The 20,724-nt window shown below is 24.9% G+C and overlaps 1 protein-coding gene across 3 annotated transcripts in view; it reads right to left on the bottom strand.

Moving 5' to 3' along the window:
- LOC107070562 (lachesin) overlaps positions 1-20,724 on the bottom strand; it is a 180,661-nt gene that overhangs the window by 69,566 nt on the left and 90,371 nt on the right. For all 3 annotated transcript variants that reach the window (XM_089178478.1, XM_089178481.1, XM_089178480.1), the window contains exon 2: positions 15,567-15,933. In XM_089178478.1, coding sequence (XP_089034604.1) covers positions 15,567-15,618 — 52 coding nt within the window. In that variant the 5' untranslated portion in view covers positions 15,619-15,933. The remainder of the gene's footprint in view (positions 1-15,566; positions 15,934-20,724) is intronic.

Below are 20,724 nucleotides of genomic sequence, written 5' to 3'. Positions count from 1 at the left end.
GAGTTTTTCTTTCCAAAAAATAAGATATAAAGAAAGGACTGAATACTAGTTTTTTTGTCTACATCTGCTACACTTAAGGGGACACGTCACCTTCGAGTGCAAAAAAAAAGCGGTTTTTTTGTGAATTTTTTTTGCAGCCAGTTTTATTAATATCAATACAAATTTTTGGTATATGTTAGTTATATATCTGAACTATATTCACAATTTTTTGTGTGTAAAAATATTGTAAATTGTGTTGTCTGTGGCCACTTTTCTAAGAGTCAAAAAAAAAAAGGTGATTTTCGGTTGCCCTCACTGGCAAAAATTGGTTCATCAGAAACATAAAAACCGAGTGTTATCCTTTAGTAGAGATGTTGGCGCAGGGAATGAACGAAAGGAGATTTTGATTTTTTAATTTTTTTTCAAAATAGTCGACTTTTTACGAAAAAATTGGCATTTTTGCCGAAAACTCGCCGAGTTTTTGAGAAAAGAAAAAAGAATTGGCATTTTTTCGAAAAATCCTTTCGTTCATTCCCTAGATACGTGTATCTAGTATTACTGTACAAAATTTGGTAAGGATCGGATAAATGGTCTGGATGCAGCGAGGGCAATCGTTTAAAAAACGCGAATAGGAGAAATGAACGTTTAAAGTTTAGAACACTTACTTGGAGCGCTACGGCGCGCTCCGTTTAAACTACTACAGTTTCGTAAATAATGGGCGGATCTTTACCAAAATTTGAAGAAATATTTTTGAAATAATATTCTTTCAGAAAATCAAAAAAAAAAAAAAAAATCGATTTTGTTGTTGACGTGTCCCCTTAAAACTTTCCTATATAAATATTCTAAAATCCCGCATATAATTTGGAATGAATTCTCATGATAATTTTGATGAATTGTTTCTTATTTTTGTGTTTATCCATTGTGTTTATTGACAAATGCGTATTCTTGTGTAAAAAAAAAATATATAAATATAAATATAAATATTTGTTAGAAAAATAAAAGAATTAGATCAGTCCACGTGGTATGTATGAATGTACGCTAAAGGTGAGCTGTGCCGGCGTTGATAACGACTCTACGAAACGCGTTCATATTTTACGCGACTCTCATCAATAATTCATGCTGTGAATAATGCAGCACTGTTTTGCGTTACTTTATACTTCCTCTCGTCAAGCGAGCGAGCACGCCTCGTGTTCAACCCTCTCTTTTCTCCTCAACCTATCCCTCACCATCGTCAACCACCCCCCACTTTTCCACCCAACTCGCATCTTTCCACGAATCGCATTTTTACTCGTGGCACGCAGCATCCCCCTCTCTCTCTCTCTCTCTCTCCTTCTTTTTTTTCTCTTTGAGTATTTTCAAACCCTCGGAAAAGGGTTACTTCTCTCTTTTTCTTTTCTTTTAAATTTCATCACAAGGATACTCTCCTTTTTTTTTTCCTTCACGAGGATAGAAACATAAATTATTGATTTACGATGTAAACTAATTCCATTATTTCTTTTTTGTTTTTTATTTTTTTTTATTTTGACAAATTTTCAATCATCGAGTATAATTGAATAATCAATTGTTTTTTTTTTTTTTTTTTCATTATTTCTTTTTCAATATTACAATTATTCAAGTAATTAATATTATGTATAATTTAAATATTTAATATTCATCCATTTAGTTTTTGTTTGTTTAATTATTTGTAATTTTATTTAACGTGTTACGATAGTGTTATATATATATATATATATAAGAGAAAAAAGTGACTAAAACATTTTAATGTTGGCAATTTCTATGGTAATTCTAATGTCAAAGAGTAAACACACCTCTTTCTCATACACACATACACGTATACATCTTTCACTTCCCCTTTTCCACATATACGCGTAAAACTCAATACACGAAAGGTGGATTTTACATTAAATTACAGTAAAATACTTATTACACGTGTAAATCTCATTTTAATCGATTTTTAATATTTTTTGTTATTGTTTGTATCTCAAAAGATCGAAACAATTATAATTATTAATTATACTGTATAGAAAGACTTGTTTGTATATAAAATTCATTAAAAAAAAAAAAAAAAAAAATGATTGTAGTTCAACAACGAAACAGAAGAAAAAATAAAAATAAAAATAAAAATTAAAAAAGGCAAACACTATAGGCGCATTAAATATAATACAGTCGCGTAGTCGACAAAGAATATTTAATTGTATAAAAAAAAAAAAAAAAAAAAAAAGAAAAAGAACACACGTACACACGTTTATATAAATTTCTAGAGTACATCCGAGTTATACACACTTTTAAAATCCTCCCCCATTTTGAACGTAAGTACTTTGCGTACCTAGCTCAAATATATATTTCCACTTTTTTTTTCATAATAATAATAATAGTAGTAGTAGTAATAATACTAGTTGTTATAGTAGTAGTAGTAGTAGTAGTAGTAGTAGTAGTAGTAGTAGTAGTAGTAGTAATACTAGTTGTTATAATAGTAGTAGTAGTAGTAGATAGAAGGAAGGTGGTAGAAATTTTGAACGTCCAGTTTTTTACGGGACTATACTCAAGCTCGCATTTGCCATTCAGTTTTCATGAATGCTAGATACGTCGTCGGCCAATTTAAAGAACTATCCTAGTCGTTAATATTTTTTTTTTGTGACGTTGTTGATGATACACAGAGAGAGTAGATTGGTAAAAAGGAAGGGAAGAAAGAGGGTGGAGGATGGCTTGGTAAGAAATTTCAATAAAAGAATATGCCAAATATTTTTTTGGAAGAGAGAGAAGGAGACAAATAAATAATAAATTAATAACGTGAGATGAATGATAAATAAATAAATAAATAAATAAATAAAAATAAAGAAGAAGAAAAAATGAAAAAGAAAACTAAAGTAAAGATAGGAAAAGAAAAGCTATATTATTTAAAAAAAAAAAAAAAAAATAAAATAAAATAAATCTATGATAAGAGAGAACTACTAGAACTATAATAAAATAATATATAATATACTATATAATAAATTATATAATAAATATTTTATATAATAAAGTATATAATAAAAATTCGATGGATTGAATGATAGTTAGAAAATAAAAGATTTAAAAAAAGAAAAAAATATGTATCACGTCGAATTATAATTAAATTAGAAATAATAATAATTATAATTAATTGGAAATAGTAATCGTATAAATTATAATTAAATTAGATATATATATAGTAGTAGTAAATTATAATAAGATTAAAAATAGTAATTGTATAATTTATAATTAGATTAGAAATATTAATTATTATAAATTTACTAGAAATAGTAATCGTAAAAATTATAATTAAATTAGAAATAATAATTATTAAAATTGACTAGAAATATTACACATTTAAATTAGAATTAGATTAGAAATAGTAGTTACTATAATTAATTAGAAATATTAATCGCGCACGCGTAAAAATTATAGATAGATTAGAAATCGTAATCGTATAGATTACAAATAGATTAAAAATAGTAATCGTAAAAATTATAATTAAATTAGAAATAATAATTATTAAAATTGACTAGAAATATTACCCATTTAAATTAGAATTAGATTAGAAGTAGTATTTACTATAATTAATTAGAAATATTAATCGCGCGCGCGTAAAAATTATAGATAGATTAGAAATCGTAATTGTATAGATTACAAATACATTAAAAATAGTAATCGTAAAAATTATAATTAAATTAGAAATAATAATTATTATAATTAACTAGAAATATTACAAATTTAAATTAGAATTAGATTAGAAATAGTATTTATTATAATTAATTAGAAATATTAATCGCGCGCGCGTAAAAATTATAGATAGATTAGAAATCGTAATCGTATAGATTACAAATAGATTAAAAATAGTAATCGTAAAAATTATAATTAAATTAGAAATAATAATTATTAAAATTGATTAGAAATATTGCCCATTTAAATTAGAATTAGATTAGAAATAGTAGTTACTATAATTAACTAGAAATATTAATCGCGTAAAAATGATAATAAGATTAGAAATAGTAATTATTATAATTAACTAGAAATAATACTAATCATATTTAAATTACATGTTTATCGTATAACCAACCCTGTGTATATTATTAATATTATTACTTTCTTCCCTTTTTCTAATTTCTACTTTTTTTTTTTTTTTACCACTCCCTTCAATTTTTTTTCTTTCTTTTCATGTCCCTTCTTCTTCTTCTTCTTTTTCTAACCGTTAGTACCTCATTTCCTTATACCACCGGTAACTTGGGCTCTTCCCACGAGTCGTCCATCCCCAAACCCCCAACCCCTCAAACCCCCAACTCCTATCCTCTACTTTACTACAAACCCCTGTCGGATGAAAGATCGCTCATCTCTGTAAATACGGCGTGAGAAAACCGTTTAAGCCCCGGCACGGATCTTTTCCGCAAACTCTGCTAAAAGAAGAAGAGTAAAAAGACGACAAGGTACTCCCTCTCTCTCTCTCTCTCTCTTTCTCACTCTCTCTCTCTCTCTTTCTCTTTCTTTCCTTCTCTTTTTCTTTCTTTTCTTGCTTCTCGGTTGAGCTTTAATGCAACTTGTAAAAAGAAAAGAAAAAGAAGAAAATGACACGACAAAAAAAAAATGATGAAAAAAATGAAGAAGAAAAAGAACAAGAACAAGAACAAGAACAAGAACAAGAACAAGAACAAGAACAAGAACAAGAACAAGAACAAGAAGAAGAAGAAGAAGAGAAAGATGAAGAAGAAAAAAAATGGTATAGCAAATGATGTTGGGTTGTTGATCGTTGCGTGATTCGATATGTGATGTGAGATGATTACAAATTGAAAAGAAGAAAGATAGAGAAAGTGTGTTAAGGAAGATGAAGAAAAGTAGAAAAAAGGAAAATAAGGGAATGGCAAAAAGGGAATGAGAGAAGAGTAAGGGAAAAGTAGGATGAAAGAAATTCACAAATCTTCCCTCATTCTAGAAGGGTCGTGTTATAACTTTAATGCATAATGCAAGCTGTCTGTCTGTACTATCATACATAGCAATGCGAAGGGGGTGAAAATGTAGTGGGGGGTGGTTTAGGAAGAAGGGAGGAATGGAAAAAGGGACGAATGTGAATGCGAGACAGAATTTTTCTTCTTTTCTTTCCTTTTTTTCCCCCCCTTACTTTCCGTTTTTTCTTTTTCCAATCGATGGTCTCGTCATGTTTTTTTCTCTTTGAATGATATAATGTTCATTGGAAAAATTTATTCTAATTAATTATAATATATTATACATTTTTGAACAAATATTATTAATCCTTTGCACTTGAACGGGGCTGATACGGCGCCTAGTTGCCTATTTAAGTGACAAGTCGAGTGGCGCTGATACGGCGCCCAGTAACTGATTTCAAGTCTTTTGTTATTCTATCAGCTTATTTACGATATTTCTTTTAAGATATACTTCAAGATAATACTTATAGGGTTGAAAAAGGACTGTAAGGTTTGTTCTGATCGTAATATACCTGGAGGTAAGCTGGAAGTAATGTATTATTGTGATACGTGTCCTGATAAACACCTAGGATGCATCTTGGCTATTGTTTTACGAAATATCGTACAAAAACTAATTACAGATTATAATATTTGTCAAATTTTCTTATGTTTTAATATAAAAATAAATAAATTGATGAAATTTGATTATTTGTGTATACGTTTGTTTATAAATGATTTTAAAGTACATGTAAAATGTTTCCCTAATTTAGTCTAAATCATCGTCGAGTTGCTGGTTAGTGCAAACCGAAAAAAGTCTCAAATGAAAAGGGTTAATCGTTTTTTTTTATGTCTTGTCATAGTATGTGTATATTATACCAGAAGAAAAGTATTTTAATAAATATTATTATATAGTTATGAGATATGAAGAGGAGTGTATCGAGTAATGAAAAATGCGTACTGGCGTTTTTTTTTTAATTAACATAATTCACATTTGAAAAATAGAACGATGAATGAGAGAGAAAGACGGAGAAAAAGAAAAAAAGGAATATGAAAAATGTCAATTTCGTTCGAGTGTACCATAAAACTCTGGTAAATCCTCTTTTTCTTCGCTACTTTCTCATATTCTTCTTTTTCTTCTTCTTTTTCTATTTCTTTTTTTGTTACTCTTTTGTAATGTATCTTTCGGAGAAAGACTTATATATATATATATAATACTTAACTTGACCATTGTAGTCACGCTTGGCAAAGGAGCTTTTCTTCGATCGTCCTCGGTTGCGACAACAAACCGTATCAGTAGTGTACACGTATGTAAGTTCTAAAAAGCGTTACAAAATTGACACAAAAACCAAAAAAAAAAAAAAAAGTAGGTAAAGATAAGAAGAAGAACATTAAAAAAAAGGAAAAGGTAAAGAAATTGTATTTATTTTTAGTCAGTATTTTGTATTATTATAAGTCATTTTTATAGAATAAATGATTGATTTATTAAATAGAATGTTTTATTTCATGTTAATCATTTGTCAGTATTGAAAATAGGCTCAGTTTATTGGATTAAGGTTTATTAATAATAAATAATGATATTGTATTTTAACAAGTGTGATCATATTTTTATATTAATTGGTATAATACTAATGACCATTAATATTATATGTTATTATATATATTAAGGAGAATACTGAATTAAAAAAATAAATAATCACCTTTAAAAGATCATATACACCTTCTACTACCAATTACAATTAACATAATCTCAAACTATTCATTGATTAATAAAATAAATAATACAAATCAGTATATTGCATTAGGGTTAGATATTTATAAATAATAGATAATGATATTTTATTTTAACTTCTAATAAGTTTTATATTAACTAATATAATACTACTGACCATTAATATTAAATTTCATCATATATATAATATATATATATATATATATATAATATATATATAATGAAATTTTATAATATATATATATTTTTTTTTATTTAAAATAATGATTCCCTTTCGGGATACATGGGTATATATATATATTATTAAGAAATATTGTCCTAATAAATAACTATGTTTAAAAGATCATATGCACCTTCTACTACCAATTACAATTAACATAATCTCAAACTATTCATTGATTAATAAAATAAATAATACAAATCAGTATATTGCATTAGGGTTAGATATTTATAAATAATAGATAATGATATTTTATTCTAACTTCTAATAAGTTTTATATTAAATTGAAATTGAAATTATTTCATTATCAAAAATCATTAATATTTAAATTTCAATTGAAATTATTTCATTATAAAAAATCATTAATCTTTAATTTACATTAAAAAAAGAAATCTTATGTGTGCATTAAATGATATGAAAATTGTGTATGAATTGATTAGAAATGTAATAGAAACAAATCGAAATTTTTGTGTGTATAAATAAAAAAAGAATAAAAGAAAGAGAAAGATAACAAAAATTGTGTTGTATTGTGTGTAATAAATAATTATTAAGCTTAGAAGAAAATATATTAAAATTGTTATATAAACAAAATATTCTTTTTCTACATATATATATATCTCAATCTATTTTTATTAAAACGTTTAACAATTTAATTGATACAACGTAGTGTATTGATTATAAGTAACAATCGATACTCAACTAATTCAAAGCTCAAAAGATTATCTCAGGATTATAATTAAAATTGAAAAATTAATAATAACGAATCGATCTGTATTAAAAGAAGAGAATGAAATAAAATGATAAAAATAAAAAAAATAAAAATAAAAAATTAATCATCAATTAATTCCTAAATAATCTCTCCTACGAGATAATCAAATAACATAAAATAATAAAATAGATAATCGTCAATTTAATTCCTATTAATCCCTTGTACAATTTTTCAAACATAAAATACCATCGTAACACAAGTTATGTACAATACATACGTGTGTACAATGAAAATAATATTCTTTCAAACGTATTGAGTTTATTTATTTATTATTATCATCATAGTAGTAGTAGTAGTAGTAGTAGTAGTAGTAGTAGTAGTAGTAGTAGTAGTAGTAGTAGTAGTAGTAGTAGAGATATAAAAACAAAACAAGATGAGAAGAAAGATAGAAAGACACATTGTGTTTAAAGAGAATAAACGAAGTGAAGAGAAAGATAGATAGTTAGATAGAAGACATATCTATATATATATATGTGTGTGTGTGTGTGTGTCTAGAGAGTCGTGTTCGTTTTGGAAGGTTGTTTTAGTATGTGTTTTGTTAGGTATAGAAGGGGGATATAGGAAAACAGGCTCGTGACAGGAGGACTCGGTGAGTTCGATTTGATCGCATTGCATTGCTAGCCGAGAATGTGGCCACGGGAGTATGAGTGTACCCGGTTCCTGGCATTGCTTAGTGTATTTGTATGTGTATGTGTATGTGTATGTCTGTCTGTCTGTGTCCTTGTATAGGTCGTGGTGAGATTCGAAAGTAGATTGGGAAGAGCCGGGGCAAGCGTGCGGCAGACAGCCGAGGTAATACATACAATCTCCCTTGTTGTCTGGCATCGAGTTGCCTGAGAAAGAAAGAGAAAGAGAGAGAGAGAGAGAAAGAGAGAAAAGGGGGTTGGTTGAAAGAGGGTTGAATTCTGAAAAGCGTGCCAACCACCGGAAGTCTTATAAACAATCCCAAGAGCGACGGCTACCAGACTACCTTCTTTCTATTCTTTTTTTTTTTTATCTCTTTTTCTATGTGTGTTTTTATGGTTTTTTTTTTCTTTTTTGGTATTCTATTCTATTGAGAATTGAGGGAGAAAGAAATGAACTAATAGTGAGTTATGTAGAAATGTTGAATTATGTTTTATGGAATCAATGAATAGTTTGAGATTATGTTAATTGTAATTGGTAATAGAAGGTGTATATTATCTTTTTAAGGTAGTTATTTATTGGGACAGTATTTCTTAATAATATATATATATATATATATATATATATAATGAAATTTAATATTAATGGTCAGTAATATTATATCAGTTAATATAAAACTTATTAGAAGTTAAAATAAAATATCATTATCTATTATTTATAAATATCTAACCCTAATGCAATATACTGATTTGTATTATTTATTTTATTAATCAATGAATAGTTTAAGATTACCAATTAATTGTAATTGGTAATAGAAGGTGTATATTATCTTTTTAAGGTAGTTATTTATTGGGACAGTATTTCTTAATAATATATATATAATGAAATTTAATATTAATGGTCAGTAATATTATATCAGTTAATATAAAACTTATTAGAAGTTAGAATAAAATATCATTATCTATTATTTATAAATATCTAACCCTAATGCAATATACTGATTTGTATTATTTATTTTATTAATCAATGAATAGTTTGAGATTATGTTAATTGTAATTGGTAATAGAAGGTGTATATGATCTTTCAAAGGTAGTTATTTATTGGGACAGTATTTCTTAATATATATATAGAGTGAAATTTAATATTAATGGTCAGTAGTATTATATCAGTTAATATAAAACTTATTAGAAGTTAGAATAAAATATCATTATCTATTATTTATAAATATCTAACCCTAACGCAATATACTGATTTGTATTATTTATTTTACTAATCAATGAATAGTTTGAAATTATTTTAATTGTAATTGGTAGTAGAAGGTGTATATTATCTTTTTAAGGTAGTTATTTATTGGGACAGTATTTCTTAATAATATATATATATATATATATATATATATATATATATATAATGAAATTTAATATTAATGGTCAGTAATATTATATCAGTTAATATAAAACTTACTAAAAGTTAAAATAAAATATCATTATTTATTATTTTTAAATATCTAACCCTAATGCAATATACTGATTTGTATTATTTATTTTACTAATCAATGAATAGTTTGAGATTATGTTAATTGTAATTGGTAGTAGAAGGTGTATATGATCTTTTAAACATAGTTTTTTAGTGGGACAGTATTTCTTAATATATATATATATATATATATATATATATATATATATATATATATATATATATATATATATATATATATATATGTAATATTAATGGTCAGTAGTATTTTATACCAGTTAAATATTAAATGAAAAGATTTATTCGATTATAGAGAATTAAATGTAGACCATAATTTAGATACGAAAAAATAGGAAGATTAGAAAAAAAGGGAAAATAAAAAAAAAAAAATAAAAAAGGAAAAAAAAAATAAGAAACCAGATCAATTAATCACGTTTTGCTCGGGCCAAGCAATTTAGCCGAAAGGCTCGTTGTTTTCAGATAAGAGTGGGTTTGAAGAAGAAGAAGAAGAAGAAGAAGAAGAATAGAACCCTTTCCCTTTCTCCCTTGAACTCATCTTCGTCTCCACCCTTTTTTCTTCTTCTTCTTCTTCTTCTTCTTCCTTGCTTGCTTGCTTGGTTCTAACAATTGGACCGGCCACGTTATGGACAAACAATCTTATCTCTTTCTACAAAGGGAGATCGAATTCTACTTCGTTTCAACCCTTTTCTCTTATCCACCCTTTTCACTATGTTTCTTTCTTTTATTTTCTTTTTTTCTTTTACTTTACTTTACTCTTTTCTTTTCTTTTCTTTTTTTCTTGTCGTTCTGAGGATAAGCGAAATATTTATGTTTATCGAAAAATAAATATTTTCAGTGAATAGAAAAAAAAAAGAAGAAGGAGAAGAAGATATTTTTTTATTCCAAAGATACAAATTTTATATTTTTAATATCAAATACATTTTCTTTGTGTTTTATTTCATCGATAAAATTATTTTTCAATTGAATGCATTTTATTTTTTTGGAAACAAATCAAATTTCGTTCTAACGTCTCAACAAAATAATAATAATAATAATAATAATAATAATAATAATAATAATAATAATAAAGATATATACTTTTCACTCGTATAATAATTATAAAAAAAAGAAATATAATTTAATTAAATTATATTCTATTATTCTATAACTATACCACTAAAAAGACAAAAGGAAAGTGAAAATAAAAAAAAAAGACGAAATAATACAAAATATTCCTAAAAATTACGTTCATTCAAATATTATCCTGCAAAAAAGAAAAACCAAAAAAAAAAACAAAATAAACAACTAAATAAAATAAAATAAAATAAAATAAAATATAACTAACAATGAAATTGATTTAACTTTAATAACGAGAAAAACACACCCACACACACACACACACACAGAAATAAAAATAAAAAAAATAGAAATATAATCACCATACTTTAAGATGAATATTAATGAAAAACACCATAGATAAAAATGCAATTGATCAAAGTCAGTGTGTGTATTTTTGTTCTTTCTTTCATTTTTTTTCTCTTTTTACTGGATTCGGGAGGGGAGGGAAGGGGGGGGAGGGTGCGAACTTAACGTTCTTGATAAGAAGTAATGAAATTCTAAGAATGAAGAAAAGGAATGCTTGTACGTTAAAAGGATAGACAAGGAGATTCTGAATGAACAACACTGGTTTGAACGAAATCAAAAGCAGATGGGCTTTTCCTTTCGCACGGAAAAGCATTAGGAGGCAATTTAATTCGAACGACAAGTGCAGCGTTATACTCTTCCACCCCCTGCCCCTCCTCCCCTCCTCCCCCTCCTCCCCCCTCCTCCCCCTCCTCCCCCGTTCCATCTCCCACTTCGTCGAATAAACATCACCAACAGAACTTGACCAGGAATCCCTTTACTCTATACATATCTATTTATCTATCTATATACAAATATCTCTCTCTCTCTCTCTCTCTATCTATAGGTATATACATATATACATACTGGGTGAAATACGTGAACGTGATCAGCAATAAAATATTCAACTGTTTTATTAGAACTCATAAAACAAAATAAAAATTATATATTTTTTTTATCTTTTCAAATCTATTTTATATTTGAAGATAATATTTCTCAAATAGAATATATACTAAAGTGATTATTTTTTATATTACACATTAGTTTTCTTTTTTTTTTTTTTATTGTTCATACAATACGTGAAAAAAATTAATTTAATACAATTTTAATACAAATATTACAATATGGTAGCATTTTTTTTTTTTTTTTTTTTTTTTTTAATGTAATTTAACTGTATTTAATTAATAATTTAATTAAAGATTTTTTGGTCTTAAATTTATTCAATTATAATTATATATTTTTTATCAAATATAATGATATATAATTATAATATAATATAATATAATACAATATAAAAATTTATATTTTTTAAATGAACAAAATACTTAAATATATATATTAGGAGTATTATTTAAAATATATATATATATATATATATTAATTGATAATTGATAATAATATAATTGATAATATTAATATATATTAATAATATATATGTAAACAATTATAATACAGTTTATACAGAAACTGTATTTTTTTTTCAAATCATTTTCTTTCAAATTATTTTATATTTTCTAATCTTCCTATTTAGATGTATTATTATAATAAGGATTCATTGAAATGTTTCAATGATTAAACAATTTATATAGAAATTGTATTTTTTTTTTTTTTCAAATAATTCTCTTATCCAAATTATATTATTACATTTATTATTTAATTAATCTAAGAAGTTTTCACACAAATAAATCAAAATTTGTATATCAAATATATATATATATTGATCAACTTCTTGATGTATCTAAAGATAGAATAATTTGAACTGATCGTGTTCGAACATACACACCCGGTATATACATATATATATATATATATATTTATACATGTACATAGGAAATCTATTTCCTCAGAATCGTATAACACGGGTTTGGCATTGCACATCTTGTCTGTTCCGGACATCGTCGTTGGCACAAACGACTGATTTTCCTATCCACCTTCACTTCCTCCTCCTCCTCCTTTTCCTCCTCCTCCTCACCCTACACTCTTCACTCCCCTGCCACCTCAATTTCATCCTTTAACTTCTCTCTCGACCCCTCGTCGTACTTCACCAAAGATTTGATTTTCTTTAGAATTGTAGTTTTTACTATCTTCTAATCTTCCTATTTAGATATATTTTTATAGTTAGGATTCATTGAAATGATTCAATGATTATACAGTTTATACAGAAATATAGTATTATTTTTCTATAATCATTATTATATTATATTATTATAGAATTATTCTATAATATTTTAATATTTAGATATATTTTTATAGTTAGGATTCATTAAAATGATTCAATGATTATACAGTTTATACAGAAATAGTATTATTTTTCTATAATCATTATTATATTATATTATTATATAATTATTCTATAATATTTTAATATTTAGATATATTTTTATAGTTAGGATTATTCATTGAAATGACTCAATGATTATACAGTTTATACAGAAATATAGTATTATTTTTCTATTATCATTATTATATTATATTATTATATAATTATTCTCTAATATTTTAATATTTAGATATATTTTTATAGTTAGGATTATTCATTGAAATGACTCAATGATTATACAGTTTATACAGAAATATAGTATTATTTTTCTATAATCATTATTATATTATATTATTATATAATTATTCTCTAATATTTTAATATTTAGATATTTTTATAGTTAGGATTCATTAAAATGATTCAATGATTATACAGTTTATACAGAAATATAGTATTATTTTTCTATTATCATTATTATATTATATTATTATATAATTATTCTCTAATATTTTAATATTTAGATATATTTTTATAGTTAGGATTATTCATTGAAATGATTCAATGATTATACAGTTTATACAGAAATATAGTATTATTTTTCTATAATCATTATTATATTATATTATTATAGAATTATTCTATAATATTTTAATATTTAAATATTTTTATAGTTAGGATTCATTGAAATGACTCAATGATTATACAGTTTATACAGAAATATAGTGTTATTTTTCTATAATCATTATTATATTATATTATTATATAATTATTCTCTAATATTTTAATATTTAGATATATTTTTATAGTTAGGATTATTCGTTGAAATGATTTAATGATTATACAGTTTATACAGAAATATAGTATTATTTTTCTATAATCATTATTATATTATATTATTATAGAATTATTCTATAATATTTTAATATTTAGATATATTTTTATAGTTAGGATTCATTAAAATGATTCAATGATTATACAGTTTATACAGAAATAGTATTATTTTTCTATAATCATTATTATATTATATTATTATATAATTATTCTATAATATTTTAATATTTAGATATATTTTTATAGTTAGGATTATTCATTGAAATGACTCAATGATTATACAGTTTATACAGAAATATAGTATTATTTTTCTATTATCATTATTATATTATATTATTATATAATTATTCTCTAATATTTTAATATTTAGATATATTTTTATAGTTAGGATTATTCATTGAAATGACTCAATGATTATACAGTTTATACAGAAATATAGTATTATTTTTCTATAATCATTATTATATTATATTATTATATAATTATTCTATAATATTTTAATATTTAGATATATTTTTATAGTTAGGATTCATTAAAATGATTCAATGGTTATACAGTTTATACAGAAATAATTCTTTTTTCTTAGTAATTTTCTTTCAAACTATATTATTATATTTGTTATTTAATAAATGTAAGAAATTTTCAAATGAATATAAATTTGTACATCGAATATTCAATAGTATACGATATTACACAAATGGTGGATTTGTTTAAATTATTGAATTTTGTAGACAATATCTGAATATTATTTTATATTATTTTATAAGAAAAGTTTCTATTTTTTCTTTCTTTTTTTTTTCATTTTTTTTTCATTCTTTATAGATATAAATATATATATATATATATATATTTATAGGTCGACTTAATTGATTCGAATATATTGGAATACATACGTACGAGACAATTAAATGAATTTTATCGAATAAAATATCGACTGTCTCTATCGCGGATATTTCAATAAAACGTGTCATGTGTTTTCCTATACAGGTAAATGTGAAAAATGGATAAAGATAAAATTATTCTATTACATATATATAGTTATGTGTATAGGCACATGCATATGCACTTATATATACATAAATGGATAGACAAAACTATGATGACACTTTTCAAATTATTATTTTACTTCGTTGGAAATAAAATAAGTAAAAAATATTTTTTATACAATTTATTTTTCTTTTCATTCTTTATCTATCAACATATAAATCAATTAATTTTGATTAGGATTAAATTGATTAAATAATAAATAATTTATGAATACACCCTTGAGCACAACGTCAGTCACCGATGACTGACAGATTCAACTATTTTACAATACAAAGTAACACCTGTGGCGTGATGGGAATTTCCCGAAGAATTTGCATGGCGCTCAAAGTATAGTAAATTTACAAAATACAATTCATCAAATTTGCAACTATGAACTTTCACATTCCTAATGCAAATTAATAATAATAATAATAATAATAATAATAATAATAATAGTAATTTATAAACTATAATAAATTATTATATTATATAATAGAGTGATGATTTTTCTAATGATTTATTTATTATGAATTATTGATTATGTTGATTTTAATGATAAAGTTAAGTTAATAATAAAAAAAAAAAGATTTACTCACCGATTGGCACGTTGACAGCAAAAAGGAAGACAAGTGCGCGATAGCAGAGCATCGTGCGCCAATCAGAATCAACTATTGATGATTCGTCTTTATGGTGTCTTTTAATGAAGAGGGTGGTGGGTAAGGGTAGGTGAAGGGTTTGTTAGGAAATAATATGCTTCTCTTCTTCTCTTCCTCTTTTCTTCCACGTTTTTCTTTCCCACACTATCCTCATGCACACTCCTTCTTCTTTCTTCGTTCTTATTTTTTATTTATTTTTTTTTTTGCCCTTTTCTATTTTTTTTTTTTATTATCTTTTTTTTTATCTACTTAACCCCATCATCTTCCACGCGAGCCACCGTCGTTGGTTTATTGACGTATAACATCCCTGCAACAGAAACAATCATTATTTGTTAGTTAAAAAAAGAACAAGAAATTAAATAATTTTGATAAATATTTAAATATATATATATTATTATGTTATGTATGAAATAAAAAGTATTGGTATATATATATATATAAATTATTATTTATTAAATTATTAATTATAATAAATCACCGTCGTTAGTTTATTGAGGTATAATATGACTGAAACGAAAACAATCATAATTTGTTAGTAAAAAAAAGAAGTTAATTAAATAATAATTATTTAAATTATTATTTTGGATATAAAATATAATTTGCATATTTAAAAATTATTATTCATTAAATTATTAATTATGATAAAAATAATAAGTAAATAATATCTACTGCGTAAAATAAAAATAAAAATAAAAATAAAAATAAAATAACAGTGGTAAAATATATTTTTATTTTTTGTCTGTTTATTTTTTAAATAAAAATAAAAATAAAATAACAATGTAAAATATATATATATTTTTTAAGGGTATAGTATTTTTATTTTTTTTATAAAATTAAGAATATGCATTTGTTACATTTATAGTGTAATATAGTTATTACAAATATTGATACTATAGTGCTACCTATAATATCAATATTAAAATTAATAAATATAATTAAATAATAAATTAAATATCAAAATTAACTTTTTTAATATTAAATTATAAAAATAATATAATTAAATAATTATATATATATATATATATATATATATATATATATATATAATATAATAATATTAAATATTATATACAATATTAGTATTAGTATTAATATTAGTATTATACTATACTATACTATAATAGTACTAATATTAGTATTTAATATAATAATATGTATATATATATATATATATATATAATTAAATACATATAATTAAATTAATATTAAACTATAAATATACATACTCAACAAACATTTAAATCATTCAAAATTTGATTAAATCATCGAAAAAAATAATTGTATGCATCAACAATGTTTTATTTTTGCAAAAGTTAAAAGAAATAGAAAAAAAGAAAAACTACTATTAGAGAGATAGACTAACAGAATAGGACAGAAGGTTATAGGATAGTAGAGCAGACACAGAATGATGGTAGATAGAAGGAATGAGAGAAAGATAGAAATGAAGAGAGGAATGTGTCCCTCACCGTCAGAGGGAAAGGTAAGGCCGGAAACGTTTTCATCGGGCAGACTTCCGTCGAATGGGGGGTTCGTCATTGACGGCTTTATCGTTCGTTTCCACCGAACGAACTTTCCTGCTTGCCTATGTGTAGCAACCCTTGTACCACGAAACTGACTATACACAACCTCGTCACAACCCCGTCACAACCCTTGCCATCACCATCATGTAAAAACCTTAGAGAAAGATAGAGAATTGGTTTACTTCTCTCTCTCTCTCTCTCTCTATCTCGTAGAATAGTACACAGTTACAAACACACACATACATATACGTATACTTTGTTATTCTATTCTACCTACACAAATGTGTTCTCTTTCTTTTTCTTTTTCTTTTGTTTGCTTTTCATAAGGTTTTTGCCCCCATTTCATTCGTCGAAATTTTTTTTTTTTTTTTTTTTTTTTTTTTATACGTTAAAATTGATTTATCGATTTCATTGGAAATATTTGTCAAGAGAAAATATTAATGACAATGGTTATTTTTTTTTTTTTTTTTTTTTTAGAATAATGTTTAGTGTTTTTTTCTTCTTCTATCAAACCCTGTAAAGGAATATTTATAAGAAATAATGTTTTTTTTTTGTATGTGTATGTGTGTGTTTATTGGTATAACGTATTGTGTTGTTATCTTATTCATGGGATAAGGGTAGTTTTCATTTTATCTTCCCTTTTTCAAGAGTCAAGGATACCGTTTGAGAAACTTTGTTATTTCACAAGAAGATAATATTGTGTCCAATGGGTGGATTAGGTCTTGAGAGATTCTTGACGAATGGTTCTGGGTTGTGTCAAGATTATGTAGTTGTTGTTTTAGGTTGAAATTTGACAATTTTCATTATCAAAATGTAATTGAATTAAATTTAGGATATGGAATTAAGTACTTAGAAAAATGATTTTTTCTAATATCGAAAAATACTTTTTAATATTTAAAAAAATATTATTAAAATAAATATCTCTAGCAATAAATAAATTTTACATAAAATACTATTTCAAAAGACTATAAATCAAGTATTGTACATTTTTATAAATCATAGTTTTAACAGCATTGAACAACTAACAGAAAAATAAAAGAAATTGATGCAATTTTTTATATTAATAAAAATTTGTATTTGTATTTTTGTAAAATAGAATAATGGAAAACACTCTGTAGATTTAACAACCCTTTTCAATCATCTTACAACTAACTATTAATGCCTGTCAAATATTTTTGTAAGATGAATGCCAAATATTCAAGTAACCTTCGTGATACTAATAGCTTCAAAGTCAAAAGACGAGATCGAACACACAAGCACACACACACATACACACACACACACACACATATAAATATATCTAAACAGGTATGCATATATTTTTGAACGATATCGATGATACTTCACTTGTAAAATCGAGAGACGAGACGTTTGAAAAATAAGTCCTCGATATAGAATCGATCTCCTTCTCTCTCTCTCTTTCTCTTAACTCTTCTCGAGCTGTCAATCGATCAATTTTACGACAGGTAAAACTACCTGAAACGCTTGGCGTTAGTTAAGACGTTCATAAAAAAACTCGAAAATACACTTGCTATCGAATTCTTAATAAACTTGAACTAAATTAAACCTACCTGTATCTATATAATATTGTATAATATTATACAAAGTGATTCTTAACCTTTTAGGCACGGCTGAATTTTGCGCGGAGCTATTTCTCTGTATGGCAGGGTTCAACAGACTATGTCGTTCTCTACGCGAGTACATTAAAATAAAGTATTTAATGATTAAATTATAATTTTTCTTTAAAATATATTGCATATACTTTAACTTTAACAATTTACTTTAATAATTAATAATACAATTAGGTATGATATATTTTAAAAAATGTCATCCGCAAAAACCACTATAGTAACGCGTCGTACTGGAAGATGGCATCCGTGGAAGTCACTATAGTGGCGCGTAGCGCCTAAGAGGTTAATTAACAATTCTCATTCAATATTTTATACAGTATATTACAAAATTTTAGACAATATATAAAATATATTATATAATACATAAAAATTGAAAAAATAATCAATCTCATTTTTGATAAATCAATATTTTCTTTATATTAGTATCATAATTGTGCTCATAATTATTAAAGTAATTAAAATAAATAAAAAAGATATTTTTTTTATTATTTATTATCTATTAATATTAAAATAAAAAACAAAAAAAAGAAACAAAAATCTTACATAATTATTCCAAATATTCTATTAGCAATAACCCATAAGAAATTTATCCAAATAAATTAACAAACTATCCTGCTACCTTTATAATATTAATAAATATAATTAAATATAAATATATTAATAAGTATTAATTTAATAAATTATTATTAAAATATAATATATAATAATTTTAATATAATTATTTCAAGTATTCTATAAATTGAACAAACATTCCTACTATCTTTTACAATATTAATAAATATAATTAAATATAAATATAAAGAAAATAAATATTAAAATAAAAAAAAAATAAAAAGAAACAAAGAAAACCTTTATACATAATTATTTCAACTATTCTTAATAATATGAACGATAAATAAATTCCAGGTAGTTGCTTTTACGCCTAGCCCTACACACCCTTTCCCTGACATCCCCCCCACCCTATAGTCATCCCCATATCACCGTCACCATATCCACGTGCGTGCTTGCATGAGTGTCGGATCGTAAATGGCACGACCGATTCATCAACGATGATCGTAGGCTAGATAGTCAGGTATTTTAGGTGAGGAGGGTTGCGTCAAATTTATGAGGAAGGAAATAAATCTAAAGCTTCTACCCCCTACCTTTACACCTACCTCATCCCACCCCACCTTACTCCACCACGTCGCCATTTCTCGCATGACCTCCGACCTCCTGTACAAACTAGTTCACACTACTAAACGTGGTAAAGCTCGTGTGAACGTGCGAACAACCTTCATGAGATAGAATGAGTTAGAAAGAATATGTGTGTGTGTGTGTGTGTTAGTGTTCTCTCTCACTCTCTCTTTCTCACTTACACCTATTGCATAGGGAGGGGTGAAGATGGGGGAAGGGGGAACGCTTATGAAACTAGTTTATTTAAGCTGTCGCTGACATTTGCGTACGGTACGGCCGACATATATTGGATCACCGTTCTTTGTTAAACACGACGCGAATTTCTCTCACACATGAACGTAACACATTCACATACATATACACTGTTTCATTTTCTCTATCTCTATCTCTTTCTATCTGTCTTTTAACGTCTCTAAAGTTACCTTATTCTTCCTCTTCGTTCAACACTTACTCATACATACATACATAATATATATACATATCATGCCAATATTTTACACACACATATATATATATGTATATATATATATATATATATATATATATATATATTATAATATGTATATAGATCATAGTTATATTTCACATACATCTATATGATCACTACTACCATTTTACTTTCTAACTTTATTTTATATTAATAGATACACCTTTAGTGGGATATTTTATTAATAATAATAATAATAATAATAATAATAATAATAATAATAATAAAAATTTGTTATAACTTTATGAACAGATAATGCAATTAATAAAATAATAATAATACTCTGT

The sequence above is a fragment of the Polistes dominula genome, unplaced genomic scaffold (genome assembly GCF_049000335.1).
Source record: "Polistes dominula isolate Pdom_NZ unplaced genomic scaffold, Pdom_raw_medaka contig_11, whole genome shotgun sequence".
Taxonomy (NCBI): domain Eukaryota; kingdom Metazoa; phylum Arthropoda; class Insecta; order Hymenoptera; family Vespidae; genus Polistes; species Polistes dominula.
The sequence above is the reverse complement of the archived record's forward strand: the minus strand, read 5'-3'. Positions and strand labels throughout refer to the sequence as shown.